Genomic DNA, 26,364 nt, shown 5'->3' on the forward strand with positions numbered 1-26,364 from the left:
AGGTTGTATATAAAATAAAGTTTATTATCATTACAGGAATACAAAGTAAACAAACACTTATCTTTGCTTTGCAAGGGGGCTCTTATTCATCTACAGCAGGAGTGTCCAAGCTTGGCAACTTTAAGATTTGTGGACTTGTGGACATGCTAGCTGGGGAATCAAGTGAGGCCCTAATACCACTCTATAAAGTCTTAGTAAGACCACACCTAGAATACTGCATCCAATTTTGGTCACCATACCATACAAAAATATATTGAGACTCTAGAAAGAGTGCAGAGAAGAGCAACCAGGATGATCAGGGGACTGGAGACTAAAACATATGATGAACGGTTGCAGGAACTGGGCATGGCTAGTCTAGAAAAGAGGTGGACCAGGGGAGACAGAATAGCAGTCTTCCAATATTTGAGGGGCTGCCACAGAGAGGAGGGGGTCAAGCTATTTTCCAAAGCACCCGAAGGCCAGACAAGGAATAATCGATGGAAACTGATCAAGGAGAGATTCTACCTGGAAATCAGGAGAAATTTTCGGACAGTGGAAACCATCAACTAATGGAACAGAAGTTGCCTTCGGAAGTTGTGGGAGCTTCATCACTGGAGGCTTTCAAGAAGAGACTGGACTGCCATCTGTCAGAAAGGCTGCTTGAGTGGGAGGTTGGACTAGATGACCTACGTGGTCCCTTCCAACTCTCTACAGATACTCTATCTGTATCTAAATCAGTGTTTCTCAACCTTGGCAACTTGAAGATGCCCGGACTTCAACTCCCAGAATTCCCCAGCCAGCATTCGCTGGCTGGGGAATACTGGGAGTTGAAGTCCGGACATCTTCAAGTTGCCAAGGTTGAGAAACACTGATCTAAATTATGGAAGTTGAAGTCCACAAGTCTTAACGTCGCTAAGGTTGGACACCCTGACCTACAGTATCTTCTCATGTTATGATGGAGCACTTTAACTTACAAAATACCTGTTTCCCGAAGAGAGGTCACATCAGGCAGAGCCCTGATGCCAAGGAACTTGAAAATGGCGCAAAACGATAAGCAGGATGATAACGGTTCCCTAAAGTTCTTAACCAGGCAAGCCATGGTTTGACTTGCAGGTAAAGCTAAGCCAGTATTTATTTATTTATTTTAAAAAAGCTTGTTAAATAAACCACCTGGCTTGCATGCCATGCTGAGATCAAAAACAAGCACGGTTTAGGATAATCTACAAACCAGGTTAATGCGAGTATTTCTGCCAGTCCCCCCAGCGATACGCACAGATCTGTTTTTGCCTCCCTCTTGAGTGTGTCCTTCTTACACATCAGTGTCTTCTCTTACAGGTTGTCCTTGTTTAGTAACTGTCTCGTGTGTGAACTGATCTCGAAGCTATGATAGTGATGAGAAAAGACCAATCCTTGCATCTGTGACCTTCACAGGTGTGTAAAGCAAAGGAAAGCTGGAGTAAGTGTTCTGACGTAGGCTTCCCCAAAAAGCAGGAGGCAGAATCCTGGTTCCGACAAAACCCTTCTATTAAACGAATGTGACTTCCTCTCATTCACATTCAGCAAAGGCCTGGCAAACAGTCTTTTAAAGGAGTATTTATGACCACAGACCTTATCTATCTTGGAAAGCTGCCATGCAAATATTTTCCGAATGAGGTGCTGTGCATGAAAAGAGTGGGCACAGAGTCTCTGAGATTCACGGACAGATCTTCACACTCCTGAAACGAATCTAACGAACGAACGAACGAATTTTTTCCTGCGAAAAGAGCCGAGGTGTCGCAGTGGTTAAATGCAGCACTGCAGGCTACTTCAGCTGACTGCAGTTCTGCAGTTCGGCTGTTCAAATCTCACCAGCTCAGGGTTGACTCAGCCTTCCATCCTTCCGAGGTGGGTAAAATGAGAACCCGGATTGTTGTTGTGGGCAATATGCTGACTCTGTAAACCGCTTAGAGAGGGCTGAAAGCCCTATGAAGCGGTATATAAGTCTAACTGCTATTGCTATTGCTAAGCCCACTCCCCTTTCGTCCACCTGCGATTTCCACTACCTGTTTGAGTGAACTGGTCCGAACTGACTGAATATTACCTCTGGGTGGTGCTCAGGCTATTTATAAACCCCAACCAAGAAGTCTGGATGGAAAAAAAAATATCCTTCCTAGGTGCAGAGGCAAATAATCTTTTTCAACAAGGTAGTGTTTGATCAGTTGATTCTCGGAATCCTTGCAAAAATGTCTTGGAATCTCTTAACAGAACTAACCACGCTGGAGAGTCAGATTTAACTACCTTTGCTCCATGAAAAGTGTACATGTGGGTGAAGAATCTCTCATATATGGCCAACTCATGGTCAAAAGGTTTGGCAGGAGAAGATGACTACAATGATTCTCCCCCTAAAAATACAAAGTATTTTTTTTTAAGACTAGCATATGAAGAATATTCAGCTTGGGGTTAGTATTGCACACCCAATTCCCCGGTAGACCTTTGCAGGCACCAACTTCCAGAGCCTGGTCTTTAGCTCATCTTCTTAGCCACGCTGGCATAAGTGCGTTCGATCTCCTCGTCAGCTGGACAAGTGTGGCTGAACTCATTCCGCGCATAAGCCTGGTGGAGATAGCGCCAAACTGCCGTCATCTCCAAAGGGATCTCAAAGTTGCGATACTTCTTGGCGGCAATCTAGAAAACGGGAGAGAAGCAATGGAGAAAAATTGGCCAATGAGAAAAATAAGCAGATTTCCCAAGCGTCGGAGCAAATGATGAGGTACTCAGGCAACTGGTTCTTTTGGATGCAGAGACAATGAGCAAACTAGTAAATAAAGGGAAAAAAATTAAGCTTTCTTATTACTTATTATTGGGAAATGAAAGTCGGAAATTTTAACCGTTTTGCAGCTAAAATGAGGACCCAGATTGTTGGGGGCAAGATGCTGACTCTGTAAACCGCTTAGAGAGGGCTGTAAAAGCACCGTGAAGCAGTATATAAGTCGAAGCGCTGTTGCTATATGAAGATTTTCCTCCCATCTTCTTTATTCAGCAAGCAAGAGTGGAGAACAAGCAAATTAGCTGAGAACAAGCTCTAAACTTCTAAAAAAATTTCTTAATATGAAGACAAAATCAAAATGTGTCACTAAACTCCTCGGGATAAGAGTGGTCTTCCACATTGCCACTACAACACCCAACCTAGCTTCAGGTTTTATATACATGTGTATTTATGAGCAGCACAATGGCCTAGTGGTGAAGACGCTCGCCTCCCACTTGGAAAGTCGAGAGTTCAATCCTTGATAGTGGCAAATGTCTTAGCATGCGAAGAAAAAAAATATCTGCTGTGAACTTCATGTAAGCACCAGGAAGGGCATCCGGCGAGTAAATGCTCAGCTCCATCCAGTTGCCCGACTTTACCCTGAATTAAGGAATTACAGGATCATAAAAAGAGTGTATATGGTTATTTGTTATTCAGATATAATTTTCCTTCCTTCCTTCCTTCCTTCCTTCCTTCCTTCCTTCCTTCCTTCCTTCCTTCCTTTTCTCCTTCCCTTCCTTTCCCTTCCTTTCCTTCCCTTTCTTTCCTTTCCTTTCCTTTCCTTCCTTCCTTCCTTCCCCTTCCTTTCCCTTCCTTTCCTTTCCTTCCCTTCCCTTTCCTTTCCTTTCCTTCCTTCCTTCCTTCCTTCCTTCCCTTCCTTCCTTCCTTCCTTCCTTTTCTCCTTCCCTTCCTTTCCCTTCCTTTCCTTCCCTTTCTTTCCTTTCCTTTCCTTTCCTTCCTTCCTTCCTTTCCCTTCCTTTCCTTCCCTTCCCTTCCCTTCCTTCCTTCCTTCCTTCCTTCCTTCCCTTCCTTCCTTCCTGCCTGCCTGCCTTGCTTTGCATTCCTTTCGTTTCCTTTCTTTTCTTTTCCTTCCTTCCTTCCTTTCCCTTCCCTTCCTTTCCCTTCCTTTCCTTCCCTTTCCTTTCTTTCCTTTCTTTCCTTCCTTTCCTTTCCTTTCCCTTCCTTCCTTCCTTCCTTCCTTCCTTTCCCTTCCTTTCCTTCCCTTTCCTTTCTTTCCTTTCTTTCCTTCCTTTCCTTTCCTTTCCCTTCCTTTCCTTCCCTTTCCTTTCTTTCCTTTCTTTCCTTCCTTTCCTTTCCTTTCCCTTCCTTCCTTCCTGCCTGCCTGCCTGCCTTGCATTCCTTTCCTTTCCTTTCCTTTCCTTTCCTTTCCTTTCCTTTCCTTTCCTTTCTTTTCCTTTCCTTCCTTCCTTCCTTCCTTCCTTTCCCTTCCTTTCCTTGCCTTTTCTTCCTTTCCTTTCCTTTCCTTCCTGTGCTTTCCTTTACCTTCTTTCCTTCCTTCCTTCCTTCCTTTTTAAATTTCCAAACAATAGAGGCCGGAGAGACTGAGATCAAAGGGTTGCTGCTACAATTCACCAATAAAATTCTTCCCCACAAATTTGGATGAGAAAGGAAGACAAAACACAGGGGCTGCAACTCATCTGAGAAAAAGAAATGGAAGTCCATTAGAGAGAGCAAGACACACTCACCTTGATGATGTTGAGTTTGGGCAGAAGGTTGCAGTCTGCTAACGTCATCCGGTTTCCATCCAAGAATTTCCTCTCGGAAACCAGAATGTCTTCAGCACAATTCTGGTCAATTTCTTCAGGCAGGGGGTTTCTTAAATAATCATCCAAGCGCTGGAACTCTTTCACTAAAGCTTTCTCCAAACCTGAAGCACAAGAAAAAAGATGTGGAAACCAATGCAACATTCTTCACTTCTAATGGATTATAGATGGTCCTTGACTTACGGCCACACTGGGGATCAGAATTTTCATTGCTAACCAAGGGGGTTGATTTGTGATAGCACTAGCATTTAGACTTATATACCGCTTCACAAGGCTTTGCAGCCCCCTCTAAGCGGTTTACAGTGTCAGCATTTTGCCCCCAACAATTGGGGTCTTCATTTCACCAACCTCAGAAGGATGGAAGGCTGAGTCAACCTTGACCCGATCAGGATCGAAATGCTGGCAGTGGACAGAATTAGCCTGCAATACTGCACTCTAACCACTGGGAGGGAGGGAGGGGGGAGGGAAGGAAGGAAGGAAAGGAAAGGCAATAGCTTGGTTCTTATTTTACTGACCTCAGAAGGATGGAAAGCTGAGTCAACCTTGAGCAGGTCAAGATCGAACTCCTGGCTATGGGCAGAGTTAGCCTGTAATACTGCATTCTAATCACTGGGAGGGAGGGAGGGAGGGAGGGGGGGAGGGAAGGAAGGAAGGAAGGAAAGGCAATAGCCTGGTTCTTATTTTACTGATCTCAGAAGGATGGAAGGCTGAGTCAACCTTGAGCAGGTCAGGATCGAACTCCTGGCTATGGGCAGAGTTAGCCTGTAATACTGCATTCTAAGCACTGCACCATCAGGGCTCCAAATAGCAACAGCACTCAGATTTCTATACCGCTTCACAGTGCTTTACAGCGCTCTCTAAGCATTTTACAGAGTCAGCCCATTGCCCCCAACAATCTGGGTCCTCATTTTACCCACCTCGGAAGGATGGAAGGCTGAGTCAACCTTGAGCTGGTCAGGATCAAACTGCTGGCAGTGGGCAGAGTTAGCTATAGCAATAGCACTTTTGACTTACATACCACTTCACAGTAGTTTACAGCACTCTCTAAGCGGCGTACAGAGTCAGCCAATTGGGTCCTCATTTGACCCACCTCGGAAGGATGGAAGGCTGAGTCAACCTTGAGCCTGGTGAGATTCGAAGTGCCAAATTGCAGACAGTCGGCAGTCAGCAGAAGTAGCCTGCAGTACTGCATTCTAACCACTGCGCCACCACACTTGTTAAGTGAGTCATGTGGTTGTTAAGCGAAACCAGCTTTCCCTACCGACTTGGCTTCTCGGGAAGCCATCTGGGAAGGTTACAAATGGTGATCACTGACCTGGGACATTAAATCATCCTAAATGCATGCCGATTTGCCAACCCGTGCAATTTGCATCAGGGGAGCATGGGGAATGGGGAATGGTTGTAAGTGGGAGGATTGGTCATAAGTTTCTTTTCTCAGCGCTGTTGTGACTTCGAATGGTCGTTAAAGAGCCGAGGTGGCGCAGGGGTTAGAGTGCAGTACTGCAGGACACTTTAGTTGACTGTGATCTGCAGTTCAGCGGTTCAAATCTCACCGGCTCAAGGTTGACTCAGCCTTCCATCCTTCCGAGGTGGGTGAAATGGGGACCTGGACTGTGGGGGCAAGTTGGTGACTCAATTTGCTAAAAAAATTTGTAAACCGCTTAGAGAGGGCTGAAAGCCCTATGAAGTGGTATATAAGTCAAATAATAAATAAATAAATAAATAAATAAATAAATAAATAAATAAATAAATAGTTGTAAATGAATGATGAATGGTGGTTAATTTTGCTTAGCATTTGTAAGAGGTTTTTTTTAAAAGAGTGTTTCCCTTCTTCCTTACTTTTATTTGCTTCCTTATGGGGGTTCTTGATGTATGCAGAGAATTTGGCAAAAATGTTTCTGCCCACATCCACGGACTCCTTGTTTTGGGGGGTGAGCTGTGGGTACCTTAACGAGAAATGTCAATGTTAGTTTTCCACCACGCCAATGAATAACATAAGACATTTGCTTCCAAATCAATTGTTATAGAACTCAATCTCTGAAGAAAGACAAGATTTTTAACGCAGAAAATGTTACGATGATACACCCGGGATCAAAAACCTGAATAAACCAGAGCCCTAGATAGGTAAGAAATAAGAACAGTCTTTCTCCACCATTACAAAGCAAGTAACGTCTAATTCTTGCAAGAAGCAATTTATTATAGAATTCTAGACTAATAACCAAGGATGTTATTAGACTACAATTACTATTAGGTTAGATCAGGGGGTCTCCAAGCTTGGCGACTTTAAGACTTGTGGACTTCAACTCCCAGAATTCCCCAGGCAGCCATGGCTGGGGAAGACATGCTGGCTGAGGAATTCTGGGAGTTGAAGTCCACAAGTCTTAACGTCGCCAAGTTTGGAGACCTCTGGGCTAGATCGCAATGACAAGGAAACCGGGAATGGAAATTTGAGGATGCTACAAAGAGACAGGGTGAAATGGAGGAATATCTTTATCTGTTTGCAACTCCACGTACTATAGAAATAGTCAGTTTAAGGGGATAGAACCCAGCAGATTAAAAGCAAGCTTGTGAGAAGGGGGTCAGAAACATTGAGCAAGGTAATACAGTAATTAAATGCTTCATCACGGAGAGCAGGACTGCTCAATTGCAAGCTGTGCATTTCAGCCACTGCAGCCTAGAAGCCAAAGAGCATCATCTGAAATCTCCTTATCATCTCCCTTTCATGACCCAATAATGCCTTGCGGGGGTGGAGTCTCAGCAACTGAATGGGGCTGAGTGTTTTTTGGCTGGATGCCTTTCCTATCGCCAATGCGGAGTTTTCTTCAGCAGATATATTCTCATTGTGCCCAGAGAGAGAAATATCTGCCTCTACCTAGGATGGAACTCACAGCCTCCTGATAGTGAGGGGAGAGCGCCACCTATAGGCCACCACACCACTCATCATGTGAAATCTTATGAGTATTGGAAATTGTTAAAGGTTGCAGGTCTTCTGCACCTAGGAGGAGGAGGGGGGAGGGGGAGGAGGTGTGGTGGCGTTCAGCAAAAAAGAGAGAGCTAAATACAAGCAATTAAAAGTTTTGGCCGCTAGAGGGCACCATTACCATGCCGTCTCTATTTTCTTATCCTTCCATTTGCCTCTGGATATTTTAGTGCCTTTTCTGGTGAGTTTCCACAACTTAACTGAGAAACCGAAAGAATGAAAAAGAACACGATTCTCCTGGTATAATCTGTGGCAGTTTCCCCCAGTCTGGTCCCTTTCGGATGGGATGGGTTACAGTTCTCAACTTTTGTTTGTTTGTTTGTTTGTTTGTTTGTTTCATACGTGGCCCATCTCGCAATCTAAAGCGAGCCTGGGCTGCTTTATTCCCCTAAATTAAAGATCGGGCCAACTGAGGATAATGAGTATTGTAGTCCGAGACATCAGAAGGAGTGCTTATTATTGGAAGCCCACTTCATGGACTGCAGTTTCTCTTTCTCTTTCTCTTTCTCTTTCTCTCTCTGTGTGTGTGTGTGTGTGTGTGTGTGTGTGTGAGAGAGAGAGAGAGAGAGAGAGAGACAGACAGACAGACAGACAGACAGACAGAGGGACAGAGAGAGAGAGAAAGAGAGAGATAGAGAGAGGAGAGAGACAGACAAACAAACAGAGAGACACAGAGAGAGACAGACACAGAGAGAAAGAGAGACAGAGAGAGAGAGAGACAGAGTGAAAGAGAGAGAGACAGCCAGACAGCCAGACAGAGAGACAGATAGAGAAGACACAGAGAGAGAGAGAGACAGAGAGAAAGAGAGAGACAGATAGAGATAAAGAGAGAGAGAAACAGAGAGAGAAAGAGACAGAGAAAGAGAAAGACAGACAGAGAGACAGAGAGACAGACACAGAGAGAAAGAGAGACAGAGAGAGAGAGACAGAGAAAGAGAGAGAGACAGCCAGACAGCCAGACAGAGAGACAGATAGAGAAGACAGAGAGAGAGAGAGAGAGACAGAGACAGAGAGAAAGAGAGAGACAGATAGAGATAAAGAGAGAGAGAAACAGAGAGAGAAAGAGACAGAGAAAGAGAAAGGCAGACAGAGAGAAAGAGAGAGAGACACACACAGAGAGAAAGAGAGAGAGAAAGAGAAAGAGAGAGAAAGAGAGATAACACTAAACCTGTTACTTCTCTCCACTTCATACTGAATACTGAAATATTTGGGCTTGGCTGCCATGTTAAGCGAGGATAAAACTTTCTGTTCTTGTATCTTAAAAAGACAGATTATGCCTCCCTCTCCCCCCCTCCCCCCCCCCACACACACGTGTGACGCGCTGCAAGGAATGCTCTCCTTTGGGGCTCTTGTCCTTTCAAGAGCCTCCTGTTTACTGCAGCTGCAGCCAGACAATTCAGACAGTGGTTGCCAACAATGAGCGCATCTTGGCCTCCCTTCGAACCTTTGGAGCTGAGCGTTTCTTTTGGCTCCGTGGCTACTTTTTAATCCTTTAAAAAAAGAGAGAGGGAGGGAGGGAGGGAGGGAGGGAGGGGGAGACTATCTTAAACAAGCCTGCCTCCGTGGCTCTGCAAAGAGACACAACACTACCCACATAAGCCACAAATCTGCAGCATTTGCACCCCCTTGAAAGAAAACTCGCCCATCTTTCTCTGTTCCCCTAGCCTTCCCATTCGTCCTCCGCCCGATGCTTGACTTCCCTTCATTGTTTTTAATCTCTCTGGCCACCACATTTCCTCCCTGGTCCTGGTGGGAAACAGATGGCTCTTGCAAGCTGTCCCTCTCTCATCGCGAAATCGGGTCGCAGCCTCTCTGCCAGAAGCCATCTCTGCAACATGCCTCGGTCCTTCAGTGTCAGCAGCAATTCAGAATTCCCAAGCAAGAGGTTAAATGACCTTGAGCAAAGTAGAGCTTTGAAAGCGCCTAGTTGTATGTTGAGACTGTAGGAAGTTAGCGCCCACCCCTCTCCTAGAAAAATGAAATATCCTGGGAAATATTGAGAAAGGCAGAATATTATATTTCCCTGGATATTTCCCTGAAATGAAGAAACGGGCTCTTAGGTAGGAAACAGACCTTACTCTTAATAACCCACACCTTTGTCAATGGGCCATTAAAAGGCCTGAACCAGTATACTTTACATAACAAAGATCTCCCCCCTTCAGTTCCAGGGTTGATGGGATTAAGGTATGATAGTATTCACCCTTTGCCCATCTCACCACAGGGCACCTGGGAAGAAGCAATGCTCAACCAAACTTGGACTCCACACAGAGAGTGGTCCCTGCGTGGCCCCATGGGAGTCTGGCAACCAATCAAAATACAAGCTCAGGATCAAAGGCCAGAAAGGGCATAAAGCCAGGGACTTTCAACATCTCACTCTCTCTTTCTTCTTCACCCAACATCTGGAAGCATGTGATTCCCCCCTTCCTGCTCAGGAACTCAAGCCATGTGATCTGGTCCACCATTAAACCATCTTTCCAAGCAGCCTCCATGTTTTCAGTGTCTTTTTCCCCATTTGGAACTGAACCCAGAAGGAGATTTCTTCCAACAATTCCAAAAAGACTTTGGAAAGAGTGCAGAGAAGAGCAACTAAGACAATGAAGGGCCTGGAGACTAAAACAGATGAAGAACGGTTGCAGGAATTGGGTATGGTTAGTATAGAGAAAAGAAGGACGAGGGGGAACCTTGATAGCAGTCTTCCAATATTTGAGGGGCTGCCACAAAGAAGAGGGGAGTCAACCTATTTTCCAAAGAACCAGAAGACAAGACAAGAAACAATGGATGGAAACTAGTCAAGGAGAGAAGCAACCTAAAATTAAAGAAAAACTTCCTAACAGTGAGAACAATTAACCAGAGGAATGGCTTTCCTCCAGAAGCTGTGGGTACTCTGGAGGTTTTTAAAGAGGAGACAACAAATAGAATAGAATAACAGAATTGGAAGGTACCTTGGAGGTCTTCTAGTCCAACCCCCTGCTTAGGCAGGAAATCCTACACCACTTCAGACAAATGGTTATCCAGCATCTTCATTAAAACTTCCAGTGTTGGAGCATTTACAACTTCTAGAGGAAAGTTGTTCCACCGATTAATTGTTCTCACTGTCAGGAAATTTCTCCTTATTTCTAAGTTGCTTCCCTCCTTGATTAGTTTCCATCCATTGCTTCTTGTTCTACCCTCAGGTGCATTGGATCTCTTGGACAACCATTTGTCTGAAATGATATGGGGTCAAATGCTCGAGCAGGGGGTTGGATTAGAACAGTGTTTTTCAACCTTTTTTGTGCAAAGGCACACTTTTTTCATGAAAAAAATCACGAGGCACACCACCATTAGAAAATGTTAAAATTTTTTAACTCTGTGCCTATATTGACTATATATAAAGTAATTTTCCCACGGCACACCTTACACTATGTCACGGCACACTAGTGTGCCGCGGCACAATGGTTGAAAAACACTGGATTAGAAAACCTCCAAGGTCCCTTCCAACTCTATTATCCAGAGGTCTCAAAGGCTCTCCACCTCCAAGTTGCACTACATAAAATTGGCAAAGAAATGTGAGTAAGAAAAGTGAATGGACATTCAAAATAGGGAATGAAGATACTTAGGGGGGGAGAGGGTCTGCTCCAGAAAATCTTCAATCTTCAGAAAATCTGTTTTCAGCTCCTTGTTGAAGACTAAAAACGGAGGGTTGATGCCCGGGGCCAAATCCTTCAGCTCATCCGGTTTCCTAAACAGAAATTACAACAGAGAGGAAGAAAATCTATATATATATATATATATATATACAGTATATAAATGGCTTTGTATGTGTGTGCGTATGTGTGTTCCAGTATAACTCTGGAATGCCTGGAGCAATTTGAACCAAACTTGGTACATAGATGACTTACTCTCTGGAAACAAGTGCTGTGGGGATAAGACACTCCTAACACCACTCTGGATGTGTATTCTGTTAACATACAGCCTGTTGTGCCAAAACATGGCTTCTACTGTACTGCCATAAATGGCTTCTACTGTGCAGTGCAGTGGAGTTGCCGTGGAAACAGCTTCACAGTGCTCCACTAGGAGGATCCCTCTGATAAGCGGGAAAATCCAACATTAGAAATTGTGTTTGATCCGGACATTTCCCCCCTATAAATAAATACTTGGGCAATGCTGGGTTATTGGCTAGTAAATAAATAAAGATGGTCCTGACTTTGATTTTATTTCCCCATTTTACTTTCTTCTTCTTTTTCCTTAGATCAGCCTTCATTTAACTCCTAGGAATACCTAGAGATCCATCTGCAAAGGGTGGACAAAAATCTTCACCGGTCTTGAAACAAATATCGAAGTTTGCCTGGGTTTTTGGTGGACACTTGTACAAATATATCTGCAACGGAGTTTGTAATTTCCCAGATATGCTGCCTCTCTTAACCACCTTTTCACAAACCTGAACATTTTTGTGCAGGCTTTTCCTTAGTATATGTTGCGGGATTTGATCAAGGTCCCATTAATAATATTGACTCATGTAGTAAGTAGGTTGTGTTGCTATTATTCCTGTCATCTTCTCGTCTCTTCCATCTTCTCATCTACTACTATTGCTATCTTATGATTTATCAATCATTCGTATATCTTATGATGTATGATTGAAGCTTATGATGTATGATTGTAGCTTATGATTTATGATATGTGACTTATCCCTTTGTTGTTTTTATGTACACCGAGAGCTTCTGCACTCGAGACAAATTCCTTGTGTGTCCAATCACACTTGACCAAGAAAGCATCTGCTTTGCTACTTGCTTTCGGCTGCCATTGAAATGGGGGGACGGGGGACGGATGGCATGGTATTTGGAAGGGGAAGCTTTCAGTACAGGAGTGATTGTAAAAAGGGAGTTGTTCACACCGTCTGAAGTTAGTGGATTTGACGCCAAGGCCAACTGTCCGGCATACCAACCTGATGATGCTTTTTGAAGATGAAACCCACATGACACCTGAGGGGTTTGGGGATTGGACTATGGGATGGGGTTACCAGGGGGAGGGAGTTGGGTCAAATATTGATATCTATGATTACGCGCGCTTTTGCCTCAGATCTTGCTTTGCTTAGCTGCTATCTACTCATAACCAGTAAAAGTACTCTTAATTCTGCAAAATGGAATTAAGTGGTTTCTTTCTTGGTTACTGAGGGAGGCCGCCTTGACAATTCTATTCACTCAGTCATTTTCTGATTCTAGTTTGGTTTAAACGCCAAGACTTTAGTTGTGTTCACAAATGAATGGCGAATGCATGAAATCTCGCCTCCGTCCCTCTTACCTGGTCATATCTACGGTGGTGACATTAAATCTGACACCTTTGAGCCATAACACCATAAAGAGGCTTTGACAGAAGGGGCAATTTCCAATGTTCTGTCCATCCAAGCCAGCCTGCCATAGAAACAAAACAAAACAATATCTTCATAAATGACAGGTGAGGGAATAGAAGGGGAACTTAATGAGAAGGGAATGAGAGGAGAATGAGAAGAAGGAAGGAAGGGAACGAGAAGGAAATGAGGAGAATAAAAAGAGGGAAAGAAGGGAAGGAGAAGGGAAGGAGAATGGAAGAAGGAAATGGGATGAGAAGGGAAGGAAGGAAATGGGAAGGGAGGAAAGGAAGGAAATGGGAAGGGAATGAGAAGGGAAGAAAGGAAGGAAATGGGAAAGGAATTAGAAAGGAAGAAAGGAAGGAAATGGGAAAGGAATGAGAAGGGAAGAAAGGAAGGAAATGGGAAGGGAAGAAAGGAAATGGGAAGAGAATGAGAAGGGAAGAAAGGAAGGAAATGGGAATGGAATGAGAAGGGAAGAAAGGAAGGAAATGGGAAGGGAAGAAAGGAAATGGGAAGAGAATGAGAAGGGAAGGAAGGAAGGAAATGGGAAGGGAAGAAAGGAAATGGGAAGAGAATGAGAGGGGAAGAAAGGAAGGAAATGGGAATGGAATGAGAAGGGAAGGAAGGAAGGAAATGGGAAGGGAAGAAAGGAAATGGGAAGAGAATGAGAGGGGAAGAAAGGAAGGAAATGGGAATGGAATGAGAAGGGAAGAAAGGAAGGAAATGGGAAGGGAAGAAAGGAAATGGGAAGAGAATGAGAAGGGAAGGAAGGAAGGAAATGGGAAGGGAATGAGAAGGGAAGGAAGGAAGGAAGACTCTTCTGCACTTATTTACCGTACTAATAAAAAAAGGAGGGAAACTTAATAATTTTCAGATGATACTAAGCTGACAGGAATGACAGACTGGAAAACTGGGCCCTATCTAACAAAATGTCATTCAACATAGAGAAAATTAAAGTCTTACACTTAGGCAAGAAAAACCAAAAGTACATATATAGACTGGGTGAAACCAGGCTTAATAGCAGGAACTATGAGAGGGATCTTGGAGTCTTAGTGGACGACCAACTAAATATGAGTCAGCAGTGTGCAGCGGCAGCCAAACAAGCCAATACAATCCTAAATTGCATTAACAGAGGGATACAATCAAGATCAAGTAAATACCACTCTATAAAGCCTTAGTAAGACCATACCTAGAATACTGTATCCAGTTTTGGTCACCACACTATAAAAAGATGTAGAGACTCTAGAAAAAGTACAGAGAAGAGCAACCAGGGTGATTAGGGGACTGGAGGCTAAAACCTACAATGAACGGTTGCAGGAACTGGGCATGGCTAGTCTAGTGAAGAGAAGGACCAGGGGAGACACGATAGCAGCATTCCAATATTTGTGGGGCTGCCACAGAGAGGAGGGGATCAAGCTATTTTCCAAAGCACTTGAAGGCCAGACAAGGAATAATGGATGGAAACTGATCAAGGAGAGATTCAACCTAGAAATAAGGAGAAATTTTCTGACAGAGAGAACAATCAATCCATGGAACAGAAGTTGCCTTCAGAAGTTGTGGGAGCTTCATCATGGGAGGCTTTCAAGAAGAGACTGGACTGCCATCTGTCAGAAATGGTGTAGGGTATCCTGCTTAGGTGGGGGGCTGGACTAGATGACCTACAAGGTCCCCTCCAACTCTGTCTATCTAATCTAAAACCAAAAAGCGATATATTTGTTTTGAGTGATACTTTCCTGGCGACAAGCAATTAGATTGACTTGTCTAGCTTTCTAGATGCTGACTCTCTGCTCTCCTCAAAGGGGTTAAACCCCTGGAATTCCAGAAAAATGAAATATCCTAGGAAATATTGAAAAGGCAGAATATTTCTCTGGATGTGAAAAGAAAGTAGCATGTTTTAAAAGACAGAATAGCTGCCTGCAGCTTCCTGCCCATCCCCCTTTGTCAATGAGCCATTAAAGCCTGAGCTAGTCCACTTTACATAATAAAGCGTTCTCCCCTTCAGCTCCAGAGTGATGGGATTAAGGCATGATAATATTGGCCCTTTTACCCAACTCGCCACATGGCATCTGAGAACTCAACCAAACCTGGATTCAAAACGCAGCCTAGAGAGTTGCCTCTGCATGGCTCCATGGGAGTCTGACAACCAATCAGAATACAAGATCAAGATCAAAGGCCAGAGAGGGCATAAAACCAGGGACTCAGCTTCTCTTCCTTCCTTGCCTTCCCTTCTCTTCTCTTCTCCACCAACATTGAAGCATGTGGATCACCTTTTCTGTTCAGGACTCAAGCCATGTGGTCCTGTCCACCATTAAAACCATCTTTCCAAGCAGCCTTCATGTCTCCAGTGTCTTTTTCCCCACTTGGAACCGAACACAGAAGAACATTTCTTCCAATACACTGTTAGGAAGTTTTTCTTTAATTCTAGATTGCTTCTCTATCTGTTTCTTGTCTTGTCTTCTGGTTCTTTGGAAAATAGGTTGACCCCCTCTTCTTTGTGGCAGCCCCTCAAATTCTGGAATACCACGATCCTGTCATCCCTAGTCCTTTTTTTCTCTAAGAGTGACCATACTCAATTCCTGCAATGTACTTCAGATGGTTTTGTCTCCAGACCTTTAACATCCTAGTTGCTCTTCTTTGCACATTCCCCCCCCCAAAAAAAGTCTCAACATCTTCTTTGTAACTTGGTGATCAAAACTGGATGATTTTATGTATACTTGATAGAGGATTGGTGATATAATGTATAACCTTAAGAACATATTACAATGATATCTTGTTGTTGATAAATAATTTTAATAAGGGAATAATTAAAAATTGGTATATATATGTAGCGACTATTCAGAATATTTTTTTTAAATGTGTTTTTTATTTTCCATTTTTCATTTTCGTACAGTCACATATATACTGTGCATAACCGGGGCCATATAACATTAAACAATAAACACAGCCATTCCTCTTGTCAACAATACCCCCCAAAATAGAAACCCAATATACCTCTTCGACCCTCCATACACCCTTTCTTTCGCCCCCCCCTCCAACTTTCCATCTTCCCTCCATCGTTGCTTTTGGAGAGCTATTTAGAATATTTTGTTGAAAAATGAAGGAATAGGATTTCTGTTTGAATGTATGAGTACAAGGATAACAAAGAACATAAGCATACCTGATAGTTGATTGGTGGAATTATGCATAATTGAAAAATAGTGATATATAAATATAAATGGTTGGTAATTTTTTTTTCTTTCACATGGGGATTATATAAAGGTATACTTTTATCAAATAGACAATCAAGAATGTAAGGGAATTATGATTTATTGGAAAATAAAATAATACTAATTGTAATCGAACATATACTGTACAATGAAAGTGAGGTATTTAGTTATACTAGATGAAAAATCTGTGATGGTAAATGTTATTCGAGAATATGGATGTTAAAACACCTGTAACCAAACGACATGCTGTATGTGATGATGCTTTTTGTGTTTTTGTTTTATTGTGTGTATGTGTTGTCTGTGTAATAAAAACAAAAATTTATATTTAAAAAAAAACCTGGATGCAATATTCCAGGTGTTGCCTTACTAAGGATTTATAACGCGGAACTAATACGTCATGTGATTTTGATTCTATGCCTCTGTTTATTCAACCAAGGATTGTATTAGCTTTTTTGGCTGCCGACTCATGTTTAAGTGATCGAAACGTGATGGAGAAGTGGAGTTTTCTGAACAACAGCAACAAAAGGGCAGAAAAAACAAGCAGACCCAGCTTCATTCCCCGCTGGGCCTTAAATGCATGTCCTCATTTCATGCTGGGTATAGTTTTAGATGGCTGGTTGAACAAATGGCCATATAAAAACAGCCAGCAAACCTTAACCGTCCCTTGTGCTGATGAAGTTACCTAACCTAACAATAGAGAAAGAGAAATAAGCTCAAAAAACATTAGGGACCCAACAATTCAACCCTGAGTTGTTCATTTTCTCCATAACCATAAAACAACTGAACAAGGAGAGAGTTCAACCTAGAAAGAAGGAGAAATTTTCTAACAGTGGGAGCAATCAACCCATGGAACAGAAGTTGCCTTCGGATGTTGTGGGAGCTTCATGCCTGGAAACTTTCAAGAAGAGCCTGTCAAAAATGGTGTAGGGTCTCTTGGACTAGATGACTTACTGTATAAGGTCCCTTCCAACTCTGTTAATCTGTATGCCAAATCCTGGATGGGAGTTAAGACATCTGTGGGGGCTTCATATTTCATTGTAGTTGTGGAACAACTTGCCTTGGAGAAGTTGTAAATGCTCCAACACTGGAAGTTTTTAAGAAGAGACTGGACAACCATTTGTTTGAAATGCTATAAGACAGCGATGGCGAACCTTTTTTGGCTCACATGTCATAAGCGGGGGGAGTGCAGGGGGGGTCATGCGTGGGTGTGCCACACCCATAATGCAATGCACAACCCCCCAGTGCGCATGCATGCACGATCAGCGCAACCCCCCATTTTTTGCATGCTTTTTTTGCTCTCCCCAGGCTTTCAGAGGCTTTATAGGAGCCTGGGGAGGGTGAAAACAGCCCTCCGCTTCCCCCCGGAGGCCCTCCGGAGGCTTCAGGAGCTTCCCTGAAGCCTCTGGAGGACTAAAAACGACTTCGGAAGTGACTTCCGGTTTGCTCGTAGGGCCGTTTTTAGTCCTCCGGAGCCTTCAGGGAAGCCTCCGGAAGCCCCCTGAAGCCTCGGGAGGACTTAAACCGGCCCTACGAGAAAACCAGAAGTCCGTTCCTGAACTTCTGGTTTGCCCATAGTAGGGCCGGTTTTTTGCGCTCCGGAGACTTCAGGGAAGCTCCTGAAGCCTCCGGAGGGCCTCGGGGACCGGGGTGGGGTGCGGGAGAGGCTGTTTTCGCCCTCCCCAGGCTCCTATAAAGCCTCTAGAGCCTGGGGAGGGTGAAAAATGACTTTTAAAAAGGCTGAACTCAGCTGGCCAGCGCACACATGTGCATTGGCCAGCTGACAGGGCAACGCCTCCGTGTCATAGGTTCGCCATCCCGGGTGTAGGGTTTCCTGCCTGAGCAGGGGGTTGGACTAGAAGACCTCCAAGGTCCCATCCAACTCTGCTATTCTGTTATTGGGAGCTTCTCACATTCTCTTGCACATTCAGAAGACTATGGAGATTCTCAACCATTCAAGTCATGATTGTCCCAAAGGTGCTTTTCAAAAGACAGTTGGACTTTCTTGTTTTTTTTCTTGAAAACGTTTTGCTTCCCTTCTAAGAGGCTTCTTCAGAACGAGATGAGATGTGAAATATTTCCAAAGATAAAAACCAAGAAAGGTCCAGTCGTCTTTTGAAAACCACCCTTGGGTTCCTTCATAAAGTTGACCCAGTCCTATTTCAGGCTGATCCCTGCTGCCGGAGAGGAGATCTTTCCTAACTGAAAGAGAGCATGACTGTTTTGTTCTTGTTTTCAAAGCAAACAGCACATGATTTCCGCTTCCTTAGGTGCGGGCTGGATCAGGGGTGAAAGCAATACCGAAAACTCCCCATGCGGCGTGCCAGCCTATTGTAGCCCTCTTCGTCTTCGGGGTCTGCGATTGTGAGTTGTTCAGGAAATGAGATAAAGGATTGCCGAGCACAGCCAGTCCTCCCAGTGGGGGGAACCTTGGACACAACACAAAGTGTTGGTGCTGTCGGCTTGCAGCAAAGGAGGAGGGAGGGAAACCCCAAAAGGAAAGGTGTGGAAGAAAAATACAAATGTTTTCCCTAAGAGTCATCGGAGGCTTTCTCCATTCCCCCCCCCCACCCTTTCTATTCCTTTTGATTAGATCTTATAAGGAAGCTAAATTAATCAGAATTTTCCATGCATATTCTTTTAAGCTCTGACCATACAATGTGGAAAGGATTTCTCACGGGCTGGCTTATTTCCGTTTCTCTTCCCTACCCAACCCTCCTAAGTGGAAGATTCCTGGTTTAAGAAAAAGGAGAGATTCTCTCCCCAAAATAGAGTCCCAGTTTATAGTATTATAGGAATTCTATATAGGGACGCGGTGGCTCAGTGGCTAAGACACTGAGCTTGTCGATCCAAAAGCTCGGCGGTTCGGCAGTTCGAATCCCTAGCGCCATATAACCGAGTGAGCTCCCGTTACTTGCCCCAGCTTCTGCCAACCTAGCAGTTCGAAAGCACGTAAAAAATGCAAGTAGAAAAATAGGAACCACCTTTGGTGGGAAGGTAACAGTCAGTGGTGGGTTTCAAAAATTGTTCGAACCGACTCTGTGGGTGTGGCCTCCTTTGTGGGAGTGGCTTGCTCCCACAATATGAGCATGATAGTGTAGAATAATCATATCCAAGTACCAGTGGTGGGTTTCAAAAAATTTTGGGAACCTCTTCTGTAGGTGTGGCCTGCTTTCCGGGTCCACTAGTGGAACTTCTTCTAACCGGTTCAGTAGATTTGACGAACCGGTTCTATCGAATAGGTGCGAACTGGTAGGAACCCACCTCTGGTAACAGTGTTCTGTGTGCCTTCAATGTTCAGTCATTCCAGCCACAAGGCCACGGAGACGTCTTCAGACAGTGCTGGCTCTTCGGTTTAGAAACGAAGATGAGCACCCCCCCCCTTAGAGCTGGAAATAACTAGCATCCATGTGGAGGGGAACCTTTACCTTTATCTTATGAAGGAGGCTATAGGAAAATTTACAAATCAGTTTCTATTATCTTCTTCTTGTGCCATATCAGTCATCTGATGTTGGTAATCATGTTGGAAATCCTATTTTTACCAACAGCCGCACGAAGAAGTGCGGCTGAGTTTCGTCCAAACCAGTCCCATAGATTTTGAAGCCACGATGGTCTTCTTCTGCCTGGATTGCCTTCAATCTTTTCTTGGAGGATTAAGTGAAGGATGCTGTATTTTTCTAGGTGTCGCATCACATGTCCAAAATATTATTTCACTTTTTTTTTGTAGCAGATTTTTTAAAATTATTTTTTCCCCTTCTACAACACCTTACAGTCATGACATCAACATTGTTGTGTCATCATACCTGTACATGTATATAATATTTCGCTTCTATATTTACACACCTTTATACACTGTTCTATATATATTTATATATATTGTTTTTTGGCTTAATTAATTTGATTCCTGTTTTGCAGCCATTTGTACCAATTGTTACAAATTTCATAATATTCCGACTCTTCTTTATCTTTTAATTTCAGGGTTAATTTGTCCATCTCTGCACAATCCAAATTTTTTTTTATCACTAATTTGTCCGAGGGAGTATTATTTTGTTTCCAGCATTGGGCAAATGCTATTCTAGCTGTAGTTAGCGGATGTGTTAAAATGTACTTAATTTTCTTTGTATATTTCCCTTTGATTATTCCCAGTAGAAAGATTTCGGGTTTGTATTTTATCTGTTCTCCTGTAATTTCTTGCACTCATTTCCAAATTTTTGTCCAATATTTTTGTGTTTCCGGGCAGGTCCACCATATGTGATAATAAGTCCCTTGTACTTTTTTACACTTCCAGCAGGTCAGCTGGAAGAGCCAAGGTGGCGCAGTGGTTAAATGCAGCACTGCAGGCTACTGCTAGATCAGCAGGTCAGCGGTTCAAATCTCACCGGCTCAGGGTTGACTCAGCCTTCCATCCTTCCGAGGTGGGTAAAATGAGGACCCAGATTGTTGGGGGCAATATGCTGACTCTCTGTAAACCGCTTAGAGAGGGCTGAAAGCCCTATGAAGCGGTATATAAGTCTACTGCTATTGCTATTCATGTTTGGGTACATTTTAGCCAATCTTGTTATTTCAATTTTTAATGGATTTGGTGATTTCCCTTGGCTTTCCCAGGTGACTTATCACCTCCTCATTTCTGATTTTGTCAACCCAACTTATACGTAACAGCCGCCTGTAAATCCACATTTCAAATACTTCTCATCTCTTCAAGGGGCTTTCTGTCAGAAACTGACTCTCCACTCCGTAGAGCAGGGTAGAAAACATGTAGCATCTGATGACCCTGACTTTCAGTCTTAGGCTTATGTCGGGAACTGCAGAAGACCTCCTTCGTTTTGAAGAAATGCTATTTGAGCTTTCTCTAGCCTTGTCTTTACTTCAGTGGTCATGTCCCAGCTTTCATAAACATTAGAACCGAGATTTTTATTGCAGTTTTGATTGCAGAACTGAAAATTGGTCTACCAGCTAGAGCTGAGCCGAGGTGGCGCAGTGGTTAAATGCAGCACTGCAGGCTACTTCAGCTGACTGCAGTTCTGCAGTTCGGCTGTTCAAATCTCACCGGCTCAGTGTTGACTCAGCCTTCCATCCTTCTGAGGTGGGTAAAATGAGGACCTGGATTGTTGTTGGGGGCAATATGCTGTCTCTGTAAACCGCTTAGAGAGGGCGCAGTGGTTAGAGTGCAGTACTGCAGGCCACTTCAGCTGACTGTTATCTGCAGTTCAGCGGTTCTAATCTCACCGGCTCAGGGTTGACTCAGCCTTCCATCCTTCCGAGGTGGGTAAAATGAGGACCCAGACTGTGGGGGCGATATGCTGACTCTGTAAACCGCTTAGAGAGGGCTGAAAGCCCTATGAAGCGGTATATAAGTCTAACTGCTATTGCTTAGAGTGGGCTGAATTTGCTATTGCTAAATTGTGGCAAATGGCAGAATCAAGACCCTGAAAGCAGAGTGACTTGTCTATTGCACACCTGAGGAACCACAGTTAGTTTACACGTTGCCTGAGGTCTTTTGAAGGATCTTTTTTTAAAAACATTTCAATTCACATTCAGCTTAATGCTCAAACATGTTTAAAGGCTTAAAGCCTGGTTTACAAGCCATAATTTGGGTTAAAACGCCAAAACGCCACGGCAAAACAGCATGTTCTGCTACCGTGCATTTCAATCTTGACAAAATTTAAGATGTGTGGACATCAATTCTCAGAATTTCCCAAGCCAGCATGCTAGGGAATTTTTTCACACCTTAAAGTTCCCAAGAGAAATATTGGTCTATGCGTGAGCTATAGAAATAGCAGTAGTCTTATGCACCACTTCACAGTGCTTTACTGCCCTCTCTAAGTGGTTTACACAGTCAGCCTATTGCCCCCCAAACAATCTGGTTCTTATTTTACTGACTTCAGAAGGATGGAACGCTGAGTCAACCTTGAGCAGGTCAGGATTGAACTCCTGGCTATGGGCAGAGTTAGCCTGTAATACTGCATTCTAATCACTGCACCATCAGGGCTCCTAATAGCAATAGCACTTAGCCTTATATACCATTTCACAGTGCTTTCCTGCCCTCTCTAAGCGGTTTACAGAGTTAGCCCTCAACAATCTGGGTCCTCATTTTACCAACCAGGGAAGGATGGAAGGCTGAGTAAACTTTGAGCTGGTCAGGATTGAACTCCTGCCAGTGAACAGTGAGTTAGCCTGCAGTACTGCATTCTAACCCCTGCACCACCACGGCTCTTACCGCAGCAAATGGTTTCCACAGAAATCCCTGGAAGGATGACCTGTATCAATTTTTTAAACCAGTAGATTTATTGTGGCCAAGCTAGGAAGCTATGCCACTGGCCCTTTATGAAAACTCCTTATGTATTTTGGTGCAGACTTTCAGTAAGAGAAATTTAAACATAGTAAACTCAGAGTCAAAACTCTGGTCCAGAAAAAGAAGAAGAAGAAGAAGAAGAAGAAGAAGAAGAAGAAGAAGAAGAAGAAGAGGAGGAGGAGGAGGAGGAGGAGGAGGAGGAGGAGGAGGAGGAGGAGGAGGAGGAGGAGGAGGAGGAGGAGGAGGAGGAGGAGGAGGAGGAGGAGGAGGAGGAGGAGGAGGCTGGAGTTAAAGGTAGCAATAGCAATAGCAATAGCAGTAGACTTATATACCGCTTCATAGGCCTTTCAGGCCTCTCTAAGCAGTTTACAGAGAGTCAGCATATTGCCCCCAACAATCTGGGTCCTCATTTTACCCACCTCGGAAGGATGGAAGGCTGAGTCAACCCTGAGCCGGTGAGATTTGAACCGCTGACCTGCTGATCTAGCAGTAGCCTGCAGTGCTGCATTTAACCACTGCGCCACCTTGGCTCAGGTAGTTGTGAAAGGTGAATTATATGAGTCACAACGATAGAAAGAATGAAGGTGTCTTTACACAGAAGTATAAGGATGGAATCTTTTCTAAGTGCAGCCAGCCGACATTATTAAAATGCCACCCAATTTATTGTGGCACCTGTTTTTATGTATAGGAATTAATTTCATCAGAATCATATCGGTGCAACGGAATATGGTACTTGCACATAATTGTTTTGGAAGGGGAAGGGAGAAGGGAAAAGGAAGAATAATTTTTAAAAAAGGATTAGAAAGAGAATGCTGTCTGGTACATCATTAACTCAGGCACACTCACTTTCCCCATAAGTTGGTTCACACATGGATAAAGGAACTGTACCTCTGTTTTTCTGCCTCCTAAGAGGACAAGGATTAAGTTTACTTGTGAATTCTAACTGAGTTCAAATCCTTGTATCAGAGTTCAGGATTTCCACCAGGAGTTACACAACAGTGCAGGGACACTTAAGTATAAAGTGTCCTTCCTGGCTAGATCTCACCAGATTTTTCCATCCTCCCTCCCTCATTTCATCCATGTTACTTTTGCCTTTGTACAGTACTAAGAATTAATAGCAACAACATCACAAGTGTGCTACTCTGATGATGTCCAACAAAGTCTTTTGATCAGCAAAATCAGCTCTTGAACATTTGGTCAGCTCAGTTGGAAAAAAATGATAAAGCAACATATAGATTTGAAACCAGAAGTATTTTTCTTGGGCATCCTACTGGAAAAAATATAATAAAAGGAATACCTACTTAATCTTACATATGCTAACTGCAGCTAGAATTGTATTTGCACAGCAATGGAAAAGTAATGATATCCGTACATAGAAAAAACATTAGAAGGTGCAGAAATGGTTAGATTAACACTTAAAATCAAAGAAAAGGAAGAAACGGAATATTTATTTAACACGAAACTTATTTTATCAATGGTTAGACAATAAAAACAGAAAGAAATATAGAAATATAAGAGAAGGATTAATTTTACAAGTAGGGTTTATTATATGGGATAAACAAATATTACTATTATGTGATCAGCATCAATGTTATGAACGATTATTTGTTATCATGATTATTTCTCAAAAATGATTGTACTCAGACAACACACTGGTTACATAAAAGTGGATTTTTTTCATTTTAATAAAAAAAAATTAAAACTTTAAAAAACAAACCAAAACATTTGGTCAGCTCCAAACAGGAGGCAAGATTTCTAAATGGCCACACCCAAGCACTTAACCAAACGATTCGTAAGATAGTTCTCATGCAGTATCAAATGTCTGGAAACCTTAATTTAATCTACCGATGTAGTAGCATAGTTTCATAATGGTATACTCTTCTAGACTTAAAGGTCTCAGCCACCCACAATCATTCCCATTACGTTTATGATTTCCTGTTGTGGTTTGCCAGTCCTCTGGTATTCTGCCCCACAACCTGCTTATTTATTTATTTATTCTTTTTGAACAAGGCCTCTGACACTTGCCCCAAAGCCTACCTTTGCAACGAATAGGAACTGACCTTTACAAACAGCTCAATCTCGGGGTCCTTTAGGGGATTACGAAGCCAACTCGCCATCCTGTCTTTAGCTGGCCACCAACTGTTGCTGAGAACTTCCTTCCCACCACGGACTGTTTGTCACCAGGCTTCCCCACCGATGCGCTGGGGAATTTTTCAGGGCAGGGACTTTCTAAGGAAGACGATGACATTTCATGCCTGAAACTCCCTTGGTTGGAAGCGGCTGCCCTGCCTCAGCCAGAAGTCGTGAGGTGGTGTGCCGAGCAATTTGCTACCAGCCGGACGGGGATCTCTGTAAAGACCTCCCAGCCATGAGTCAGCAACACGGTTTATCAGAAAGCCACATACCACGTTCTTCTCCGTGATATCAAAAGAGCCAGATGTCTATTTCTCAGAGAAGCGACCCAGAATAAGTCCTTCTCTGGAGCGCCACTCCGCAGCTGCCAGAATTTCTATAACAGGAAGTGAGCCGGGAAGCATCTCGTACCTCAGTTAGATAGAGAGGTCACTCACTTCATACATTTCTGTCATATGATAATTGCTCCACCCAAGGACATCCTTATATTTTATTTACAAGGTCATTTCCCATATGATGAAGTTTTTACATAGATAAATGGCCCCATCCATGAATCAAAGGAACAGTGTAACAACTTTGGGGCGATGCCGGACTTTACAGGAATGAAAATGTGATTTTGGGATAGAACCTCTATGGAGGTGAGCATCTAAACAATCCCACTTCCCAACCAGTTCTAGTCACGCTCCAGAATGCTCTCTAGAAAGAGAGACCGTTGCGCTAGAAGAGGTGTAATCAGAGGTGGCATTCAACAGGTTCTGGAGAACCGGTAGCGGGAATTTTGAGTAGTTCGGAGAAACGGCAAACACCATCTCTGACTGGCCCCCCGCCCCCATCTATTCTCTGCCTCCTGAGTCCCAGTTGATCGGGACTTGGGAGGAAATGGGGATTTTGCAGTATCCTTCCCCTGCTATGCCCATCAAGCCATGCCCACCAAGCCATGCCCACAGAACCGGTAGTGAAGATTTTTGAATCCCACCACTGGGTGGAATGTTCTCCCCAAGAAGAAGAACATGATTGGATGGTCTTTCTGAAGAAAAAATACTCCATTTTATATAGCATTTTATCATGAATCACAATTGGATGGATGCCTGGATGAATGGGTGGGTGGATAGCTGGCTGGATAAGTAGATGAATGAGTGGATGGAGGCAGATGACAGATAGACAGACAGATAGATAGATTTGAGAATGGAGGATAGAATGGATTCTAAAAGAGAGCATAGCTTGCTGTTGACTGCCCCCCTCTCTCTCCCTGTCTGTCTCTCTATCTCTGTCTCTCTCTGTGTCTCTCTGTGTCTCTCTCTGTCTCTCTCTGTCTCTCTCTCTGTCTCTCTCTCTGTCTCTCTCTCTGTCTCTCTCTCTGTCTCTCTGTCTCTCTCTCTCTCTCTCATGCTTCTATCTTCTTCCCTCCCTCCCTTTATTCAATCATGTCAGAATCTTGCAGACTGCCTGTGCAAGTGCCTGCAGTTTTCTTGCAAAGGTTTTTCTGAACTGGTTTGCCATTGCCTCCTATCTAGGACTGAGAGAAAGTGACTGGCCCAAGGTCACCCAGCTGGCTCTGTGCCTAAGATGGGACTAGAACTCCCAGTCGCCTAGTTTCTGGTCTGAAGCCTTGAAGAATGACACCAAACTGGCTCTCTGACCTTCTCTAGGCCACTTGTCCTCCTCCTCATCTTCTTTTAACGACCCCATAATCTCTTGCAGGGTGGAGTCTGGGTAACTGAATGGAACTAGCAGAGTGTTTACTGGCCGGATGCCTGTCCCTGTTGCCAATGCGGAGTTTCATTCAGCAGATATATTCAGAGATATATTCTCAGTGTGCCCAGAGAGAGAAATATCTGTCTCTACCTAGGATCGAACTCACAGCTTCCTGATTGTGAGAGCT

The 26,364-nt window shown here is 43.6% G+C and overlaps 1 protein-coding gene across 1 annotated transcript; it reads right to left on the bottom strand.

The window, feature by feature from the left end:
• Positions 1-24,865, bottom strand: CLIC2 (CLIC family member 2). Its single transcript, XM_087728417.1, has 6 exons — positions 24,410-24,865; positions 12,806-12,915; positions 11,121-11,246; positions 6,388-6,494; positions 4,471-4,652; positions 1-2,643 (listed from the first exon to the last, which is right to left on the bottom strand). Exons 1-6 carry the CDS (start codon positions 24,464-24,466, stop codon positions 2,482-2,484), a joined length of 744 nt encoding a protein of 247 aa, XP_087584543.1. The 5' UTR covers positions 24,467-24,865; the 3' UTR covers positions 1-2,481.
• Between the last annotated feature and the right edge of the window lie 1,499 nt (positions 24,866-26,364).

Source organism: Thamnophis sirtalis, unplaced genomic scaffold, assembly GCF_051295495.1.
Source record: "Thamnophis sirtalis isolate CommonGarterSnake01/CBP01778 unplaced genomic scaffold, rThaSir2_p1.2 scaffold_13, whole genome shotgun sequence".
NCBI classification, from domain to species: Eukaryota; Metazoa; Chordata; class Lepidosauria; order Squamata; family Natricidae; genus Thamnophis; species Thamnophis sirtalis.